The 22,211-nt window shown below is 38.4% G+C and overlaps 1 protein-coding gene across 4 annotated transcripts in view; it reads right to left on the minus strand.

Moving 5' to 3' along the window:
- Positions 1 to 14,577: 14,577 nt before the first annotated feature.
- BZW2 (basic leucine zipper and W2 domains 2) overlaps positions 14,578 to 22,211 on the minus strand; it is a 60,041-nt gene continuing 52,407 nt past the window's right edge. For all 4 annotated transcript variants that reach the window (XM_024766984.1, XM_024766986.1, XM_024766988.1 and 1 more), the window contains 2 exons: positions 15,720 to 15,842; positions 14,578 to 15,039 (listed from right to left, as the gene is read on the minus strand). In XM_024766984.1, coding sequence (XP_024622752.1) covers positions 15,011 to 15,039; positions 15,720 to 15,842 — 152 coding nt within the window. In that variant the 3' untranslated portion in view covers positions 14,578 to 15,010. The remainder of the gene's footprint in view (positions 15,040 to 15,719; positions 15,843 to 22,211) is intronic.

Consider the following 22,211-nt stretch of genomic DNA (forward strand, 5'->3'; position numbering starts at 1 on the left):
AAGTACTATGTTACTGAGGAATAGAGAATTTTAAGTTGTTAAAAAATAACTGCTTTTTAAAATGAAAATGAACTGCTATTAAAATCAAAAATCAAATAAAAAAGTGTTTACTTGCAAAATCAACTTTCACAAATAAAAAGTCCATGAGATAGCCTTCTAATTTAAATTTTTCTTGTCATTCCTTTTTTTTTTTTTTTGGCTGAGTTGCTTTTGCAAGATCAGTGAAGTCATAGCAGTTATCAGGAGGCTGGTGAATAAATCCATCCTCCTAAAAACAAACATTGTCTACAACTTTAAGTGAACAAGCTGTTCTCCAAAGCAAATATTTTCACGAACACCATTTTCCATGAAACAAAACAATTCTAGGGTCAACAATGCTTAGGGAATCTCTAATAAAACAAATATAAAATATGAATATAAAAAGTTAGAAAATTGAAATATTAGGGGAAATTTCCTTCCCCTTTTAGTACAAAGATATTCACTTTAGGATGATAAGGAACAGACTAAACGTAGATTTAACTTACTTTTTATGGTAAATAAAGGCTATATATTGTCCTCTATCTGTCTTCCTTTCTCTGTAACATATAGTAGTGACTAATTTAGTGACGTAAATTCATGCATCACTTCCTTCAGCATCTTTCTATTTTTTCTTCTGTTTCACTTAAGGATCTTCAAATAGGGACTTTTTTTCCCCTTTGACTTAATCAAGGCTGAATTAAAGTATCCTGGGCTAATAATTTCTTTTTTCTCTTAGTTCATTGCGAATGAGCATTGTAACCTTCCTTATATATAATAGGAAGCTTCCTTATATTCTGATTGACATTTTGACAACTGTAATAGGTTGAATAATTACCCCACACACATACCCCTGCAAGATATCCACATCCTCGTCTCCAGAACCTGTGAATATGTTACTTACACGGCAAAGGAGCTTTGCAGATGTAATCGAATTAGGGATTCTGATATGGGGAGATTTTCCTCAATTATCCAGGTGTAATGTAATCACAAGAGTCCTAGAAGAGGGAGAGTAGGCATACACAGAACAGGCTATGCTGCTGGCTTTGAGTATGGAGGAAGGAGCCACAGGCCCAGGAAGGCAGACAGTGTCTAGAAGCTGAAAAAAGCAAGGATCTGGATTCTTCCCTACAGCCTACACAAGAACACAGGTCTGCTGACCCATTCTAGACTCTGACCACCAGACAGTGGTTTTAAGCTACTATACATGTGGTGACTTGTCTGCCAATAGGAAATTAATCCAACAATGGTCTATAAGCAGCTTTCACTCATCTCCTTTGTGGGATCTGTACCTGTTGCCTCTAGTGCTGCTTTTAGGTGTGTTTTTGAGGCCAGCACTGCTCGAGCCTGTGCCTCTGGTTACTGGCCTAAAGGTGATTGAAACCCTAGGTGAATGGTGCTGCTTTAGCTGCCTTATAATAAAGAGCTCCGTTTCTCCTATGTGTGACTACCTAAGATACAGATTAGAAGGCTATTCAGTATAACAGAAATACTAAAAAATTAATTTTGAATAAGATAGACACCTAGAGAAAGATTCAAGGAAACATTAATACTTAAGCCCAATCAGTGACTCTAAGCAGTAAGTTTTAGCTCTTCTTCAACACTGCTTAAGCTAATTTGAGTTTCTATAAAGTTCACTGGAGTAAACTCATCTTGAACCTGTATTGCTCTGAGATAAGTCTGGAACTATGAGACCAAATTGATATGAAAAGTGTTTCCTAACTGCAATACTCTTATGCTCTTTAATTAAATATTGATCTTTAAGGCTTTCTCTGATTATCCTCTTTCCTATTTGGTTCAGAGCCCAGATTGCCTGTGGCTTCCTTCTGCTTCCATGTAGAATTAAGAATATTATTTTGTCTCCCTTCATTCTCCTGGATTGGATTCTGTGATTGCTTCTTCATCTTATCCCTCATTTACCTTCCAAGATAATAACCTCAGAGCTGCTCCGTGTGTATGTGTGTGTGTGTCCATGTCTTACAGCACTTTCTGCTAAAATCCTGTGAAAGATGGCCTGTAAGAGATCAATTTTTTTTTTTAAGTTAAGGCATGAAGTCACGTTTAATTCACTCTGGGTTCTGCAATTCTGAGGGCCAGCAACCCCTCTAAACATTCCAATCCAGTTTCAAAAATTGGATCTTTAGCACGATGTGTTTTACTTTTTAAATTCTTTATCAGTGTTTATAAAGTGAAGAAAAGAAAACCCAATTCATCCAAAACAGACACCAGTATGTGCAGCGTCAGTGATATGCTAGAGAGCATAGCTGTCTTCCCAAACGGACACTAAGAGGCCACATTCTTTAGTTGGCTATTGTGTTGGACACATCAAGTTTATAACCCGAGTTTTTAACAACTGAAAGGTACAGTGAGTTATCTAAACTACTCCATATTTCTTGGAAAATGGGCTGTTACCTTTTTTGAAACAGTATCCTGTTCTGAGGCCACCTCCTAACAGAGATGGACAAATAGTAAGTGGGTCACTGGAACAAACATTTCATTAAATCAGCCTCAATTCTTCCTTTTTCCCATCCCTTCCATTCTCTATACCCCGAGTTCCCTTTCCTCTTCATTTTTGCATTATGAAATTATGTCCGAAGGAAAGAAAAATGGCCCCCAGGGCAAAAGTGAGATGCTAGTAGGGGACTCTGATATTGACAAAGGCACATACATTTCCCATGGGAGTGGGGCTGTCTTGCTGTTAACTACCTGCCTGAGCTACCTTGCTACCACTATTTGGCAAGCCCTTGCCAGCTGGCTTCTTTATTTCATTTTATTTTTCCAAGAAGCAGTACGTTCTTTCATGAGTTCTGTGTAATTTTCCTGAGTGTACACATTTCTAACATATTTTGCAGTCCAATCTTTAGAGACATCTACTGTATTCATTTAGTAACTAGCAAATCTTTTACCATTAGAATCATTCTTTATTTTCAGCATGATTTTAAGAACAAGAATATTTTCCCCACATTTAAAACAATACACAAATCATAAAAACCTCCTGGGAGTTTATTTGCTTGAAACTTTGTTGGTCATTGTATATGGAAGATAACTTGTCTATATACACAAGGGGAAAAAAATAAATAAGCCTTTGGACTTCATCTAACTAAAACAACTTCAGGAATTAACATTTGACTTAAATGATTATTTTTAACCACAGTGTGGTAGAGGAATTTATCAGTGGCTTTTATGAATTTGATGGAGCATGTAAAAAAAATGGTGATTTGTGACATTGGCAAATATTAAATTTTCCTATTACAACCATTCTTTTAGGGTATCCTGAGAGCATATCGATATGGTTCAAAGAGATCAGAAGGCAGTTTTAGAGCAGCTCCAAGACTCAGTTCCTATGTATGGAATTATGGAATCACGGACACTTAGAAAGATCTGTGTTCTTAGAGGTCATCATGTCTAACCCTCTGATTTGGCAAGAAGAAACCCATCAAGAGAAGAGAAGAATGAAGAACAGAGAGATCATGGTCTCTCATTTTTTTAATTAAACAACAATTGAGACCATGGTCTTTTGAATCCCAATCTGATGCACTTGGAGACTAAATGTCTCCAAAACCATTTACTGCAGACTTCAAACAGAGCACAGTTTTGTAGAATATGTTTAAGAATGAAAAAGGTTATAATATCCATTTTAGAGATTTTCGTTGACATTGTTGATTTTATTTTAACCTGAAGACAAACTGAAGCCATATTTTCAGCACTTTAAAATGGGATTAATATAATTTTGTTATTCCATGTAGCTCCTATGCAAAATAGTGTATATGTCCCCATGTATGTATATATCTGTGTTTTTGTGTCTATATCTATATCTATAGATATATACGTATATCCTACTGGTTCTATTTCCCTGGTAGAACTCTAACCAGTACAGATTTTGGTATCCTTATATCTTGAAATCATAGCTCACTGAAGAAGTTCTGGGATGTAATGAAACCCACAATCTATTTCTACAGTGGTTTATCATCATTATTTTTAAGTGCTTTCAACAAGTTGCCAGTAGAGGTGATACTACAATTAGCAGGAAATATGCCAGTATTTGTATTTTTTTGTTTTTTTCCGTCAACTAGAATGTAAGAAGTCATACTAGGTTTTAAAGGTGGCTTTAATGAAACAAAACTATCAGAGACCTGATAACTGCACCCCACCCCAGGTGTGATATTGATACTCATTCACTGATATTAATTTTGTGATATAAATTATGACCAAAAGGAATTCTCTCTTCCCATGACACCATCAATTTCCAGTCCCTGATTATTGTTATTATTTATGGTGGCGAGTATACCTGCCTTCCTGATTAAGTTGCTTTTTTATTTTTTGGCCACATAGCGCAGCCTGTGGGATCTTACTCCCCTGACCAGGGATCGAACCCGCACCCCCTGTGTTGGCAGCACAGAGTCTTCACCACTGGACCACCCGGGAAGCCCCCAGATTAAGTTTTAATAGAGATTTTTGTTTCCTACGGAACCTACAATGATTTTTACAAAACATTAGATTTTTCTTACTTCTGCCAAAGTAACTAATACCTGACAGAGATGGTAATCTAAGATGAAGGAGGATTTCTGGAACCAGAGGCTTCTCTTCGGAGCTGTAAGCAATCAAGTTGAACATGAGTTAACCAACTTTCATACATACCTCTGACTAGGATCTAGCACAGAGTAGGATGTGAATTTTTGTTTGAGTGTGGTATAGTCAGATGCCAAGTTCATAGCAGAAACACACTCTCCTTTGTTATCTCCTAGATCTCTCTTGACTTTGGGGGCAAACTGAACCCCACTTTAAGCCATTAACAGCAACATGATAAATCATTCCTTAAATTAGCTCTCCAAATGTGGAGGCTACAGACTTTTCCCAGGGTGTTTAAAAGACAAATGTAGCTGAGTCGAAAAAAGCTTACATCTAATAAGTATGTAAATGAACAAGGACAGGTGTGGTATTGTGTGACTACAGCTGCAAGCTGGAGTGATGGGCTGGTCAATAACTTCCCTAAAGAATTCATTGTTCAAGGTACTGCTTCTGGTAACGGCTAATTTCTGTAAGACTGAATTCCCCATAGATAACAGATATAAACTCTAAACACATTAGGAAAAATAATTACTTGAAGGCACTGGAGAGAGACAAAAAATCAGGCAGATACTGGTGGGGACACAAGCAACGGGAGGAGTTGACACTTGGAGGGAGAGAAGAGCACCTGGTGAGTGTATCCCACTCCCCTTTTTTCAGAAGTATGATATGTATGCTATCTAATAATATCTATGTCTATGTGTACCTTTTAGCTTCAGGGAAGTTCCCGGACAATGACTTGAATTCCTCACCCCTCCCCAGCCACCTTCCCAACTCGTTAGAAAAAATGGAGTCACACAGTGGAACAAGATCTTTCAGCACTGCGAGTTAAAAACTGCAAGCCCAGGGCTTTCCTGGTGGTGCAGTGGTTGAGAGTCCGCCTGCTGATGCAGGGGACATGGGTTTGTGCCCCGGTCCGGGAAGATCCCACATGCCACGGAGCGGCTGGGCCCGTGAGCCATGGCCGCTGAGCCTGCGCTCCGCAGCGGGAGAGGCCACAACAGTGAGAGGCCCGCGTACCGCAAAAAAAAAAAAAAAAACCAACAACAAAAAAATTGCAAGCCCAGAACACTACATCCAGTGAAAATATTCTTTCATAATGAAGAATGTGGGCAGATCTATACCTCTACAAACTGTAAAAACAGGATTTGGGATTTTGTTTTATAATGAAGAGAAATGGCACCAGGTGAACACTCAGATATTCACGAAAGAAGAGGAGCACCAGAAATGGCAAATCAATGGGTAGGCATAAAACAAGTTTTTCTTTCATCAAAAAAATACTCAGAACTGTTGAAAACAAAAGTGATAATATTGTATTCTACAGTGTACAATATTTATAGATGTCATATATATGATAACAATTACACAAAGAATGGAGGAGATAGTAGGAAGACCTATACAGTTATGAGATATTTATATTTTATGCAAAGTATAACAATAGTACCTCTAAACTGAAAATTTAAGATGGTCCATTTTAACCCCTAGCGCCATCACTAAAAATATAAAGAGGTACAGCTAGAAGGCAATAGGTAAATTAAAATGGAATTCTAAAAACTATTCAATTAATTCTAAAAATAGGCAGGAAAAGATGGAAATAGGACTAAAAACAGAGGGGACAAATAGGAAAAAAATTCTAAAATTGTAGACTTAAATCCAACTATGTCAATAATGAACCAAACACACCATTTAAAAGGCAGAGATTATCAAGATGGATTTTTTAAAAAGCAAGACTCAGTTATGTTGTGAACAAGAGTCATATTTTAAATATAAAGACGCAGATTGAAAAGGACATGAATGAAAAAAGATATGCCAACAAATAGTATGCCTTAAAAGGGGTGGAGTGGCTGTACCATCAGATAAAGCAGACTTCAAGACAAAGGTTATTACTAGAGATAAAAAGGGACATTTTCTAATGAAGAATTGGCCAATTCATGAGAAAGACATAATAATCATAAATATGTATGCATCTGATGACAGAGCTTCCCAGACACATGAGGCAAAACAGGTCAAATTAAAGAGAGAAATGGACAGTTTATAACCAGAGTTGATTTTAATACCCCTTTCTCAGCAATTGATGCAACTACTGGGCAAAGAAATCATTAAAGACAGAATCTCTGAACACCATCAACCACAATGACCTCATTGATATTTACAGAACATTCCATCCAACACCTGTAGATTACACATTATTTTCAAGAGCATGTGGTACATTCATCAAGACAGACGAAATGTGTGACTGTAAAACAGCCTCAATAAGTGTAAAAGCTGTGAAATCATACTGAGCAAGCTCTCTGACCACAATGAAATTAAACCAGAAAGCAGCAACAACAATATGTTAGAAAAACTCAAATATCTGGAAATTGTAAAATGCACTTGTAAATAGTTCATGGGCCATTGTCACAGTTTATAATATTTCAGAAGCCATTTAGTATTCACTATGATATGAATTGTGAACAGAATCAACAGACATGAACTATGATGGGTTTTGATGTGAACAGAAGACTAGAGGCTATATTGGCAAAGTAAACACCTTTTCTAAAATCCATGGAAAACCTTTAAAGTTTCGGCCAAAAGAAAGATAAATGATCAGAAATTTCATTTGTTATTTTATCCTCAGTATTAATATGGCATGCGAATTTTAAAATCTTTTGTTTACAAGCCAGTTAGCCTAAATGTAATCCTCCTATCTAGACCCCATATGCATGTACCTATAAAATTCATCTTTTCCTACTCTGATACGCCTATGTTCCTCTCTATTATACAGAAGTCTATTTGAGAATACTCATCTTCCAGATTCTACTGTATTTAGAAAATGTGCTGCTTATTCCTACTAAAACTGCTGCTGTACTTATCCATGATAAGCTACTGTGAAGAAGAAGAAAAAAAACCCCAATACCTTTTCATTTCATTGCTCAGTAAGAAGATAAGAAATTGAGAGAAAAAGTTTTTAGAAGAACTATAACTTTTCAGAAGGTGTTCCCATGCACTTGGGAATGAGTTCATATTAGCTAACAGCCACTTCCATAGCTTGGTCTGAGTTATATAATATGTTACGGGGCACTGACATCCTTTATTCTCTTAAATTAGCAAAGAAGAAGGAAAAAAAACCACAAAAAATGCCTCCCTGAAGCATTCCAGGTCAGCTTGACCCCAGACATATTGTTCAGTCTCTGATCCAGCCTTCAAAAGTAGTGAAATCTATCGTCTCAGTAACCCCTTATTTTGTGCCAAAGCTTGGTCCTGCCTTTGTTCTAATTTTCCTCCTACCCTTATGTCTTTTAGGGATGTGTTTCAAGATAATCTGACACCTGAAGTTTAATTTAGGCCAGTGGTTCTTAAACCTAACCATGGGTCAGAATCACCAGGAACGCTTGTTAAAATAGATTGCTGGGTCTACCCCTAGAGTTTTGGATTTAGCAGGTCTGGAGTGGATCCTGACAATTTCCATTCTAGCTGCTTCCCAAGTGATGCTGATGCCGCTGGTCTGGGGTCTACACTTAGAAAAACCATTGGGTTTTCCTGTTCAAAGGGAAAGAGAATATTAAGAAAGGTTCCAGCATTTACTCAAAAGGATTTTTTCTATTGCAAGAAGTCAAGACTGTCTGAGTTGAAATGTTTCAAACTCTCTCTCATACCTCTTCAGAATACTTAAGGATACAGAGGAGACGGGAGTTTGAGAGAGCTAGGGAAGAAATTATAGAAATTCAATAGCGTTTGAGTTAGTCTAAATCAAGTTCCCATTCTGTGAGGCTGGGTTTCTTCAACATGCCTATTCCCAAGGTTTTAGAAACCAGCTAGTCCAGTGGTTCTCAGTCTGTGGTCATTGATTCAGCAGAAGCATGACCTGGGAACTTGTTAGAGATGCAAGTCTTCAGGTCTTAACCCAGGTGTACTGCATCAGAAACTCTGGCCCTGTTGTCAACAATCTGTAATTAACAGGCCCTCTTGAATGATGAATGATTAACAAGCCCTTTACCATGATTCTGATGCACGGTAAAGTTTGAAAACTAGTGATCTAGCCCAGTGAGAGTTTCCCTTTCTTAGGCCTGTTCTACGATGGAGAGGGTAGGCTGAGGGGTTCACAGTCGGTCAACATTGTGTGGTCAACACCCACAAATGTACTGTTGCAGAGCCTGGCTAAACAATCCTCATGAGAAAATATTTCTGCTTCTTTCGGAAACAAATAAATGATAAGTTCAGATCATTTTATAAATTATAGCCCCACCTTTTATTGGCTCTGTTTCAGAGAATGATACAATCAATAATGATGATTAATATAGCACATTAATCCAAATTCTCACCAAGTAGCAGTCAGGCTGTGTTCCCAATGCTGAAAATTTTAAAGAAGGTATAGGAACACATTAGGATGAATTTCTGATGAACCCTTTAAAAAGGAATTCTTAATACACATTTGTTCATTTATTCATTCAAACATTTCCTGAACACCAACTTTCTGGAAGCTATGCATGGCAATCAGAGATACAGTGATGACCAAGATACAACCCACCTCCTTTACTGAAGACCTAATGGACTGCAGAAGTCAGCACAGGAGTGGACCTCAGTAACCATCTGGCTCTGTGGCTCTCAGTGTGGTCCCGACACCAGGGGAATCAATTATCACCGAGAAGTTGTCCTCAGACCTTGTCCCAGACCTACTGAGTCAGAAACTCAGCGGAGGTGCGGAGGTACGATCAACAATCAATTTTAAGTCCCTTGGGTGGTCCTGATGCATGCTGAGATTTAAGAACCAGCAATCTAGCCTCATTATATTTTACCTTTCTTAGGTCTCAGCCCTAAGAATCTGAGAAGCTGATGAAAACAGTTTTGCTTTCAACTTTGGATGTTCTGAACGATGAAGACCCAGTTTAAGGACTGATCGTGTCCAGCCCCTTATTTTACAATTAAGCAAAGTAAATACCAAGAGTTAAGTGACTTGCTAATTAAGTTAAACAGATAATGAATGACAAAATGGTGCCTTCAAGTTCAAGCCAACCAATTCCAAGTTCGTTTCTCTACTCCTCTGCTTACACAGCAGCAAAAGCAAAGTGTGGGAGCAAGGACACCCAACTGAAGCCACAAGAATTTCTAATTTGATTGAAGAATCTATCTTGCCCATATCAAATGGGACTACTCCTTCAGAGAAGGCAGGGATAATTTTCTTTTTCGTAATGACTACTATGAGGAAATATGTGCACTCCAAAACTATCTCTGATAAGCAGATATGCACCTAGGAATTATTCCCTGTGCCAAAAGGAAATAGTGCAGCATTTTGGTTCATTAAAAAACAGTGTCTTCGGGGCTTCCCTAGTGGCGCAGTGGTTAAGAATCCACCTGCCAATGCAGAGGACACGAGTTTGAGCCCTGGTCCGCGAAGATCCCACATGCCGCGGAGCAACTAAGCCTGTGTACCACAAGAACTGAGCCTGCGCTCTAGAGCCGGTGCTCTGCAACAAGAGAAGTCACCACAATGAGAAACCCCCGCTCACCGCAACTAAAGAAAGCCTGTGAGCAGCAACGAAGACCCAACGCAGCCAAAAATAAATAAGTAAAATAAAATTAAAAAAAACAGTGTCCTCATGTTTCTTATGTTCTTGATTGACCGGGTGTGCTTAATCACATACCAGAAAAGAATTAAACACAAAAAAAGACAACGGAACAAGGTAAAGTCAAATAAAAGAAAGCACAAACGAAACAATACTGTATGCAGACACAGGCCAAATGAACCTATGCTGTCAGGGCTCAGGATGATGACTTACCTCGAGGAGGTAGATGTGGAGGCTGGGAGGCGGCATCTTCTGGGACTCTGCTCGTGTTTACGTTCTTTATTTGAGCCCTGCTCCCACAGGTGTGCTTAATTTCTATTCAATCCATAGACTATGCGTTTTTCTTTCTTGTACATCAATAAATAGTTGAAACACACAAAATCAAGGTGTAGAGACTTTAAGGACGCCAAGATTCGCTCTAACGTTTTCACGGAAGAAATCTTTTATTTCCATCTATTCCACAAGTAGAGGGCCATGGCAGTTTAAAGGCATCTATCAGGAGGAACATTGAAGCCTATCATTTTTCAGAAAGACAGAGTGTTAAGAAATAGCTGCTATCAGCGGGGAGAAGTTGAGGTCAGACACGCTGAACCAACTGAGTCGGGGACACCACTGTGGCTCAAACCGCATGAGTCTATAACCATGCAGGACCTGATGTGCTTCCAGACTGCTGCTTTGCTTGGCTTGACAATGAAATATTTTCAGTTCCCCACTTCTAGAATTTTACTAATTGGACCTGAATTCCAGAATCTTAAAACTTTCATATTTTTAGAGGTTAACAGATAATTTTTCAATTTCTTATTGAAATGATATTGCCTGGGAGTTAAATACCTTCAAATGTATAAACTGCAAATACAGAAAATAACACCACGTTGTGTTAACATTATTTAAATTCCTTGACCCAAATTCCATTTCTATTTTTTTCTGAATAACCATAAGATGAACAAAGACTTATGTAAGAATCTTTTAAATGGCTATTTTTAAAAGCAAAAATTTATATAATACCTTATATTGAACATAGTCATAATTATGCCCCATCCATACCAATTATATATATTTTAAAATCATGTATTTGAAGGACAGTTATTGATGTAGTACCAAGTACCACTTAATAAAGAGCAGAATAAAAGAACTGGTACAGAATGGACTTAATTTTTTAAAGAATTAAGCAAAACCATATTTGTAAAAATATAAAAACATTAGAAGTTCTCATTTCTGTGGCAGAATACTATGTGATGTTTAGTTTCTTCCAAAAGCTTTCCTATATTTTCCAAAATAAACATGTATTAGTTTTTAAATTATAAAGATATTGCATGCTCTTTCTAAAGAAATCCAAGTATATAGATTAAAAAGAAAAAAACTCTCCTTCCCTTTTCCTTCTCCCATCCCTGCCCAAGACTTATGCATATCTTTCAATACAGAGAAAAAGTTTAAACGTTTTATAATCAGATTTTTTTGGCTTTTGTGTCATGCTTTTCCCATGCCTCAGTTATAAAGATATTTCCAAATTGTCTTTTGTGCTTTCATTGTTTTAACATTAGTTTTAATCTATCCAGATGAAAAACAATATGGTTAACATACAGTTTTAACCTAGCCAGGAATTATTTTAGTATGTAGATTCATAATACTGTGGTAGCCAGCCTCCAAGATGGCCCTCAATTCTCCCCACTGCCTGGTAGTCCACCTCAGGCAGATGATGCCTTCCACATTGTACCAGGGTTGGTCTGTGTAACCCAAAGAATGTGTAGATGGGATGTATGGGAGGTCATTTCAAATACTAGGTTATTAAAGATGGCTTCCTCCCAGGGCTCCCTTTCTCAGACCACTCATTCTGGGGAAAACCAGCTGTTAGGCCATGAAGACTCTCAGGCAGCCTAAGGAGAGGACACTGTGGTAAGGAACTCAAGTCTCTGGCTAAAAGTCAGTGAGGAACTGAGGTCCACCAACCACTGCTGCTGGGCTACACCCCACAGGCTGGCAAGCCCTGTACTCCCCCAGCTTCTAGACCAAAGAAAGAGCCCCGAGGCAGCAACAGGGACATTAATGGTTTAATGGATGGGGGATCTTACGTGTCTGAAGCAAAGTCCTGGAGTGACATGCCACAGGATGCGGCACACGGCAGACAGGACACCAGGGTGAGACGCGGCAGCAGTCTTCGGTACCACGGGGACAGGGAGGTTACCAGTTATAGAGGGAATTGATATCAGGTGGGCTCATTGGTTACCAGGGAAACCAACTGAGGGGCACGCCCCTTTCATACTATCTTAGTAGGGCTCTGATCTAAAGATCAGAACAATCACCACCTGGGGCCAGGGTCAAGTAGGCATTTACTGATTAGACACTATGATTAGGAGGGAAGGTCAGTCACGTGAGGCAGGGACTGATTGAGCAGGGGATGTAGCGAGAGCAAGAGAGCAGGCATCTTGAGTGGCCTGATCGTACAACCGCTGTCAGCTTGGAAGCAGATGCTACAGCCTTCAGAGGACTGCACTCCCAACCAATAGTTTGACCGCAACCTCAGCAGAGGCCGAGCTGGAAGCCACCCAGCCAAGCAGCTCCTAGATCCGGACCACAGAAACGGATAGGATAAATATCTGTTGTTTAAAGCTGCTAAATGCGGCGATAATCTGTTGTGTAGCAATAGATAACTAATGTAATTACTTTTATAATTAGGACAAGTTTTATTTTTAAAAAGAAAAAGACACGTCTTTCAGAGAAAGAAAGGGCTTTGGTTGAATGATTTGTTATTAAGTTCTTGCTGATAAGCATCCTCCCTCTCCCCCGATGCTTGCTTACCTGAAAATCACTACCTTAAGTTCGTTTGGGGAAAATATTATGCGCTAGAAGAGATAAGTATTAGTATTCTACAACTCCTATAGTTTATAGGCTACAAAATTGATTTCTCAGATGTTTATTCGATAGAAGTGCTAGTTGAAAAAATTTTTGAACTGTAGAAACTTACATTCTCATGAATAACTTGACAGCAGAATATAGGAAAAAGAGAGCAAAGGCGTGGGACTCAAAAGTGGGACTTTTAGTTCCATCTTGGTCACTAACTCTAAGACCTTGGACAACTCTGCTTTTCTAGGTCTTAGTGTGGACCCTTTGGAAATTATCCTCTACTGCAGTGCCCTTCGCATGCTTTACACACGATCCCCTAAAATGTAGGGGGACATACTGCCATAAAATTAAATATAAAATACATAAAAGTTGACATCTAAAATTTTTATTACAAATTGAATGTAATTTGCATTATTTTATCTTTAAATATATTCGTCAAAACATCAGAGATGAAGATTGAACTTAATTTACAGAGTGTGCCTGTCACGTATCCCAATTGGTAGTCAGCACTTGTCAAATTAGTTTGCCAACTTTGTTTTCAGTGAAAATGATTCATTTTTTTCACTTCAAATAAACACATTACATATGCACTCTATAACGTGACTACCGTTTAACTTCATAGTTCTAATTTTTAGATAGGTGGAAGGGTAGGTAGATGATGGAGGCTTGCCATGAACTGACGGACTGGAAGAAATCAGATACCCCTCCCTTCAGTTTCCTGCTTTTCTCTCAAGGGACTATGCTATAAAGGCAATGCATTCTAGAATTGTCTTTGTTTAGTACCACGTGGTTTTCATCTCCAGGGCAGTGTACCATATTGCGGTAGATGAGTTAATATTTTTTTCTTTTTTTTTTGTGGTATGCGAGCCCCTCTCACTGTTGTGGCCTCTCCCGTTGCGGAGCACACGCTCTGTTCGCACAGGCTCAGCGGCCATGGCTCACAGGCCCAGCCGCTCCGTGGCATGTGGGATCCTCCCAGACCGGGGCACGAACCCGTGTCCCCTGCATCAGCGGGCGGACTCTCAACTACTGCGCCACCAGGGAAGCCCAAGTTAATACTTTTAAAGCTCTTTAGCCTATGACTTCCAGTCATTCTTGGCTGCAGTTACTCTGTCATTATTTCCTGTGTAATGAAAATGACATTCTCACATATAGATAATAATTATTATTAATAATATCACTTCTAGGGCTTCCCTGGTGGCGCAGTGGTTGAGAGTCCGCCTGCCGATGCAGGGGACGCGGGTTCGTGCCCCGGTCCGGGAGGATCCCACATGCCGCGGAGCGGCTGGGCCCGTGAGCCATGGCCGCTGAGCCTGCACGTCCGGAGCCTGTGCTCCGCAACGGGAGAGGCCACAACAGTGAGAGGTCCGCGTACCACCCCAAAAAAAAATCACTTCTTGGTATTACTGTTATCTGCCTGTATTCTGGGGTTGATTTCTATTTCACTACAAAGATAAGTGAAGTGTATTAGTTATGATGACAAAAGGAACAGAAGTGTTTTCATAGACAAGAACAATTCAGCATTTTGGATGGAAAAAAAAGCCTAACACTGAAATGTCATCTGTGTAAGAAGTCAGGACAGTAAAGAAATAAAATCTCTGAAAATATAAGCCCAGATTTTTAAAAAGCCATTTATTTTAAAAAACTGTTTGTCAAATCACATACACGAGCAGATACACAACTACCAAAGTGGCCCTGTAATAGACACCAGTGGGGCATTCACCACACAGTACCTGAAAAATACAGCTAAAAAAGAGGAGTCTGTGGAGTATTTAATTTCAGACACCTACTGGACTCCCTGTTGAATGGCTTTAAGTTAGCATATAGTGAGTGAGAGGTAGAGTCCCAAGTATAATAGCTGATGCCTCAGGGCTCCATTTAAAAACAAAACAAAAACAAAAACCATTTCCCCCTCTGCACAAGGGAAGCCTATCCTATTTTTTTTTCCTTTGTGAAAACAGAAGCCAAGTTTCTCTTCTCAAATGGTTCAGCATTCCCAGTAAGAGTGTTGTGTGGTGACCTAGGTATTGTGCTTCTTGAGCTGTCTAATTTTCTTCACCTTCAGATTCAGATTCTAGGAGAGAAGAAAGAAAAGTCAGGTCATTTCTTCTGAGACACCTTTAAATAAGGTCATGAAAGAATTTCTACTCTATCTCCCTCCCCCACTAAAAAAGACATTTCGCCTAGGCATCCATTTACTAGGTAAGAGAGTCATATATGAGGGCAGGCAGCGAACTTTTGCTCCTTTTTGCCTTTAAACGAAATTACCTTTCTAAAAATGCAACATGCTCAGAAATATTATTGGTGACTAAAACTATTTATATTTTTCTGGATCTGCATCTTTTCATGCTTAGTTGGATTAAGTCTCATCATTATTGTTCTTCCAACTTGTATTGCCATTTTAAATACCAGTCAACTGGTAAAGGTGCCATAAAAATCGATATAATCCCATAAAAGTGATTAAGCCAATGTATTTTTTTTCCTTTCACAGCTGCTGATTATTTCTTCCTCTTTGTCCCTTAAATTAGGAATAATTTAAGAGGTTTTGGTTTTGTTTTGTTTATCTTGCAGAATTTTTCATTGCCTTGATTCAGAAAGGAAGGCTAAGAGGTGGACAAAATGTCTGCTGTGGAACACGCCTCAGAACTCTAGTTTTAGGAAGGCAAGAAAAATCTGTGGAGGGGGGAGCTATTTTGAATTACAGTGAGAAAGGATTGGCTAAATGGTCACCAGAGTTGTTAAATGGAATCATACCTTCTTCTGCGTTTTGTAACCACTCAACAAATTTCTTCATCTGGTCAAGAAAAACACTTTTGCCTTTGGCAACATGTGCTTCTTTGTACCATTTCAATATCGCTTCTTCACTCAGCACATCAGCTGCAATTTCAAATCAAAGGTTTCAAAGCTACTACATACATGTCATGTTTTAAAGCAACTTCATGTCTTATAGTTTAATAGGAAGCAATCACGTCAAATATTAAAGCTCTTTTATAAAAGAAATTCGTATTGAAACTTATCAGAAGACAAGAACCAAGCTTATTTCCATACAGCGCAGTGCCCTGTGTATTTTAGTAGTTAGGGGAGTGATGGTGATGGGACTGGGACTTGAAAATCTCACAGTGCTAATTTGGTGGCAGGAAACTAGGTTATTTTGTAATTTTGCCAATGAATCATCAATTCCAGCCTTTCAGAACACTCTGTGTCCTGCCACCAACTGCAAACACATCTTGATTAAGCAGCAACCACAAATGACTGGTCTTTTAAGGGGATTTACTTTAGGAGGAAAAGAAAGCAAATGAAAAAAAATGCAGACAGGATGCAATAATAATGTTAATAATTAAATATAATGATGAGCTTCCTGGGTGTACCATGGGACCAATACACACATAATCCAAAGTTCTACATTACTCTATCGCTAAGTCCTAAATTTACTTCCCCACAGCACAATATCTAAATCGCATGAGTAATGTTTTCCTTGTACACTGTTAGGAGAGAAACAAAAAGTGTTATCTATTAACTATTACCTAGAACTCTAAATTCCACAAATATTCCTTGATACCCTCAAGTTACCATTAATTTAGAATATTTAATGTTAAGAATAGAACGGGGAATATGAAAAAAATAGCCTACAGACTTTGCCAATGTTCTAATGGGTTATCTTTTGGGATCCTTGTGTGGGAAATGAGATGGAAAACAGATAAAAAGGATTTATTATCGTCCCCAACGCCTTCCCAATCCATTGCAAATGCTGATAAATCATTCTAATGATGTTTTTGCAGTTAAAATATACCTTTAACTTATGAAAACAAGAGAAATGATTTGATACTGGTTTCATTCAAAACCTCAGTGATCTTTTCATAACAAAAACTTTGTTTTTTTAAAATTAATAATTGGCTCTTGGATTCAACTGAAGAGGTGAAATTGACTAAAAATGCACATGACTGGTTTTAGAAAATATAAAGTTTGTTTTATTTTGGTCATTAAATACACTACATTTTGCAAAGGAAGAAGGAAGTCTAGATTTATTCATATATAAGGACTAGACATAAAAATTATAACCAGGAGCCCTAAGGAATTACTCTTAGCTTCTAGTCTTTTAGTTTCTCGTGCTTCCAGCTCCACACTCCCCACTCACAATGATGAAAGAATTCTCCTACCTCTTGCCATCAAAGTCCAGTTTTCATACCAATGAGGAGCAGATGCTTTACAGCTCAAGGAAGTGACCTGTTACTGGCTAAGATGGCTTTGCAGAAACCTTTCAGGAATGCTAATTAGCTCAAACATGGATTTTTAAAGTCCCTTTTATATAATTTGTTTTTATCACATCTTTAAAATGCCTGTGATTTAGACCAATAATTTCCAAACTGTTTTGATCATGCTCCCCTATCAGTAAGACAATTTTGAGTGTGTACACACAACATATGTGTATTTTTTGTTTTATAAATTATATGCATGTACTATATAACTGCTATTGTTAATGTTATAAAACAAAACATAGAATTAAACATGTAAAGAGAAATTCTCTTTTTTCTCCTCTCCTTAATGAATCGTGTTATGACACAATGTACAGGTTGGAAAGGCAACGGAGAGTGTAGTTTAGTGATACTCTTTGTCTCAGGTTTTCCTTCTGAAGGCTGAGAGCTCATTCTCTGAAGGTTGAGAGTTTTATTGCCCCGCAGAGGCAGAAAGAGGCCATGCAACCACTAGAATCCTTGTCAGTGACTGTACTTGTGAAAAGGACAGTACATGACAGGTAAAACTTATAGGATGTCTCATCCATTGAAAATCAGACAAACTGTGCAGAGCTGAGTTCTTAGAAGAAGCTAATTTAGTAATAAACACCTGCTGCAAGACCAAATTTCTAGTCCCAGGGGAATAAAATAATAAAGAAGGGACATAAGCACCTACACAGGGCGACTTTGCGGCAAAGCACGAACACCAAAAAGAAAGTCAACTTTTGTGTAGGGAAAAGTCTCATCTAAAAAGGAAGGAACTCCTTGACAAATGAAGAAGAGAGAGAACTTTTTTTTCCCACTAAGGAAAAGTAGGGAGAGGAGTTCATTATAACTGGGAGATGAAGATGACAAAGTGTTGGGATCTCCCAAAATGCATACTAGGAATACGGAGGATCAGTAAAAGTACAGCAAGAAAGGAAGACATTCTACAATTGCACAGAACCCCCTCACATTACAGTACACTTCTCTCCCCTCGATGTGGCCAACTTCTTCATCATCTCTGGTGAAATACTTGTGTCCCTTGAGAGCCTTCCTTTTTCTTTCTCCAAGTTAGCTTCAGCTCTGAGTTAGGGGCCCCTCCTTTAACATCCTTTCACTCTTCATCAGCATCTATCTGTACGAGCCTTATTTTAGCCACCGACAGGGTGATTTATGATCCTTGATTTTCTTCTACACTCTGAAATCTAGGAAGTCAAGTGCTATTTTGTTCAGCATCTCATTCCCAGCATTTAACAACATAAGACTTGCCATCTAGTTTGCATTCAATAAATGTATAATGTACAAATTGATGATGAGAAAAAACTAAATATGTCTCAATGTGTAGAGTTATAATTCAAAATTTGGGTTTTCATGAGGGTCAAAGAGACAATATTGTAAAAGTGGTTTGAGAACTGCAAAGTTTTAGGTAACGTTAGTTATTTAAATATTTAAGTTGAAAACTGTGTCACTTGGAACTTAGAAAATTCAGTACTTTTTATTAGCAGTGGCACATAGGGACACAAGTCAAAAATAATTTACCTTAAGAAAGTTGGCACTATATGGTGAGAAGGCAAATAACCTTTTTTTTTAGAACAAGAATAAGAAACTTCTTTTAGAAAAATGTGCGCGAGGAACAGAATTAAACCTAAGAAATATCTGCAAACAATAAAAGCCATGATAGAGATACTAATGGTACCTGAGAAGGTAGTTATATATTTTTCAGACCTGCATGCTGAGACTATGGTACTTAGCTTCAGGAAGAAAGAAAATTATTTTAGAAAGTGAATAATGTGATATTTAAAAAGTAGTGATGAATTTACTATTTTTCCTACTGCCTTAGAAATATAAAAATCTAGATTTTAGTACAAAAAGTAAATCTTCACTGAGTGACCAATCACCACTTTCTCCTTTCATTGCCGAAAAGCATTATTATTTAAAGTTTATTCACTTTTATTCCACTGTTTTTTATATAAAACATCTAAAAATACTTTAATAATATCATTCATTTAAGTAATTAGGTTTTCAAAGGGGACATGAGGAATCATACCCTCATGTTTCTGTTATCCTCAAGTTCTGGAAATACAGTAAGGTGGGTGTATGTAATAGAGACTTAAAATGGGAAAGAAGAAACGATTTCCATTACATTTTTGAAAACCTGCTTGAAAGCAAAATGTCAAGGGATCCACATCACTAGATAAAAGAAACAAAGACACTATTTGATATTTGTAAAATGTATATGTGTGTATGGAATTAATGACAAGTATAATCTTAACCATGTTACCATGGTTCATGGGATTTGTCACTTCTCACATCCGATACCCTTTAGACCAGTGGTCCCGGATGAACAGTCACAGCATCACCTGGAAGTCTGTTAAAACGCAAATTTGCGGGCCCAGTGCTGTACCCACTGAATCAGAATCCCTGGGGAATCTGTTTTAACAAGCGCTCCAGGTGAGTCACGTGTACACGAGCACTGGGAAAGGAGTGCTTTAATACATGCTGTCCTCAAGCCTTCCTAGGCATATGAAATACACAACAAGGGCACCCAAATCCTCATAAAAACAAATGAAATATATGTCTCCAGGTGCACAAGTGTTTGTTGGATGAAATAAGGTCAAAGTAAAAGCTACTATTCAAAAAGGAAGGTAAACACAGTAACTCTCCTAATAGTAGTATGGAACAATCATTCCTTGGGGATTCCATGTTCTCAAGAGCAATTATTTTACTAAAAAAAAGCAGCCTGTATGTATAATTTTGTGGAAAATTATGAAATTACCTAGAAAATGACATTTAGTTTTAACTTTTCAGTGATATAGTTTAGGTTTCCATTTGTAAAAGCTTCCAGATTTCATTTCCAAATAACTGAGCCAGAATAAAACTGTTATTGACACTTATCCCCCTGTGTTCCCTTGGGCCTGCTCGTACTTGCCACAGACCTTACTAACTGAAACAATCTATTTAAAAAAGCTGACTACCTAGTTAATCAATGGCCTAAGGAAGAGCTAATGCCTCTTCTTTTTACTTCTCAGGGCCCACTGCTTGGTTATTTTATAATTTCAGGTCACTGTTCCTTAGCATTTGGGGCTGAAGAATAGGAAATAAAGCAATCAGTTTTGCTAGCTGTTCGTAGTTGTTATAAAAAGTTTAATGGGGAAGGATGTTGGCATTCATTAATGGTTAAAATGAGAAATTTGAAGAATAGGATTTTGATAGTTTATATGCCACTTAAATGCCTTTACTGATAAAAAGTAGTTTATTTTTTGTTGTTTTGAATTAAGTATAATAATGAAATGAGGTATTGCTGCAGACGAGGCTCAAACAACTACATCTCAGTTAAAAACAAGGATTTAGGGCTTCCCTGGTGGCACAGTGGTTGAGAGTCCGCCTGCCGATGCAGCGGACACGGGTTCGTGCCCCGGTCCGGGAAGATCCCACATGCCGCGGAGCGGCTGGGCCCGTGAGCCATGGCCGCTGAGCCTGCGCGTCCGGAGCCTGTGCTCCGCAACGGGAGAGGCCACAACAGTGAGAGGCCCGCGTACTGCAAAAAAACCCCAAAAAACAAGGATTTGGTAAGAGACACTGTTTGGTTGGGTTGGCTATTAGACAACAAGAAAGGAAATTATGTGTTTAGGCAGCTAGTTTATAAACAATTTGCTTTTCTGTAGTGGAAAATATTGACCACTCATGAAGCAAATGTGAAACCTATCTCACAGGCCTCTCTACCAGTTTAACATGGGGCCAGGTGTGGCCGGTGTGGACAGAATGGCCACTGGCTGCGGGGGGCTGCTCCTCTTTCTTGGCTCCTCGGTACCACAGGTGGGTTGGCCATAGAACCTGCAGGTTTGGTTCTGATGGGTCACCTAGACTTAAGACATTGCTATCTCATGACCCTGGGTATCATTTAAGCCCTAGTTTTAGGACATTGCTATCTCATGACCACATCCAAGAGGGCCAATTCAGATCTGGCCACAGAAAAACACCTATTACTGAATTTCAAATGGGACTTGGCAGTCATCACAGTCTCCCACTGATATGGAAATTCTGCCAAATACCTTAGTGCTGAGAAAGCAAAAGATCACCCAAACCCTTGTGGGCAAGACGTATGCATTTGAAGAATCTGGACAGCCAGTTAAAACTCTTTGTGAAATGTTATTAAACGTTTTAAAAATAGCTAGTAATCAGTAATGTAAAATTTTTACATTCCAAATGCCCAACTTGTCATTCAAGATAGACAAATTTAAGAACACATCAAAAAGAAAAGAAACACTTGGTTGGTATTAATTTATACTTTAGCCTTTTCTGTGTTATGCCATTTAAGATAGCAGTAACTTCTAATTAACATTTTATAATGTTCAAAACGTCTCGTTTCTTAAGTGTTCCTTTCCCCCCCGCCTCATAAAACTACAAACACCTAGACCAAAGAAGAGTCCAGGATCATTTTCTTCATATACTATAGGTATAGAGATTGAGATCAGTTAAAACCCTAACAGCATTCATTTTTAATAAACTGGCTGTGCCAGTTGTCATGGCAACCTAATCCTTATAAATACAATAACAAGACAGTAAATGTGAAGTTCTAAAAATAGCCATTTCCTTGGAAAACAGGAGAATGGCTGGGCCAAATAACTAAAATGCAAAGTGAAAAGCTAGTTATTTCAGTAATTTTAAAGTCAGCTTTATGGCATCTGAAAAGGCACGAACATACTATATGTAACCATTTGGTAATCACCGTTGTTATAGCTAATCCTTACAATGCAAAAACAGACCTTATTCTTTGTAATTACAGTCTTTTTCACCATCCCCCCCCACCAAAATTATTAGTTCATCACCAGTCTTCTAGCAATTTCCACCAGTGACAAGTGTACAGGGGCCTAATCAGGCTGGTTCCTGAGGCCACGCATGTCTACGGTGTTTGCAATCTTCTCTCTCTACATAATACAGCTGCATGACTAAAACTCAAAGACTATCATTAACGTATATCCCCCTCACCTCACCCCCTACTCTGTCCCTCGAAAAGCTTCAACAAAACATA

This window comes from Neophocaena asiaeorientalis, unplaced genomic scaffold, assembly GCF_003031525.2.
Source record: "Neophocaena asiaeorientalis asiaeorientalis breed wild unplaced genomic scaffold, Neophocaena_asiaeorientalis_V1.1 scaffold70, whole genome shotgun sequence".
Lineage (NCBI taxonomy): Eukaryota > Metazoa > Chordata > Mammalia > Artiodactyla > Phocoenidae > Neophocaena > Neophocaena asiaeorientalis.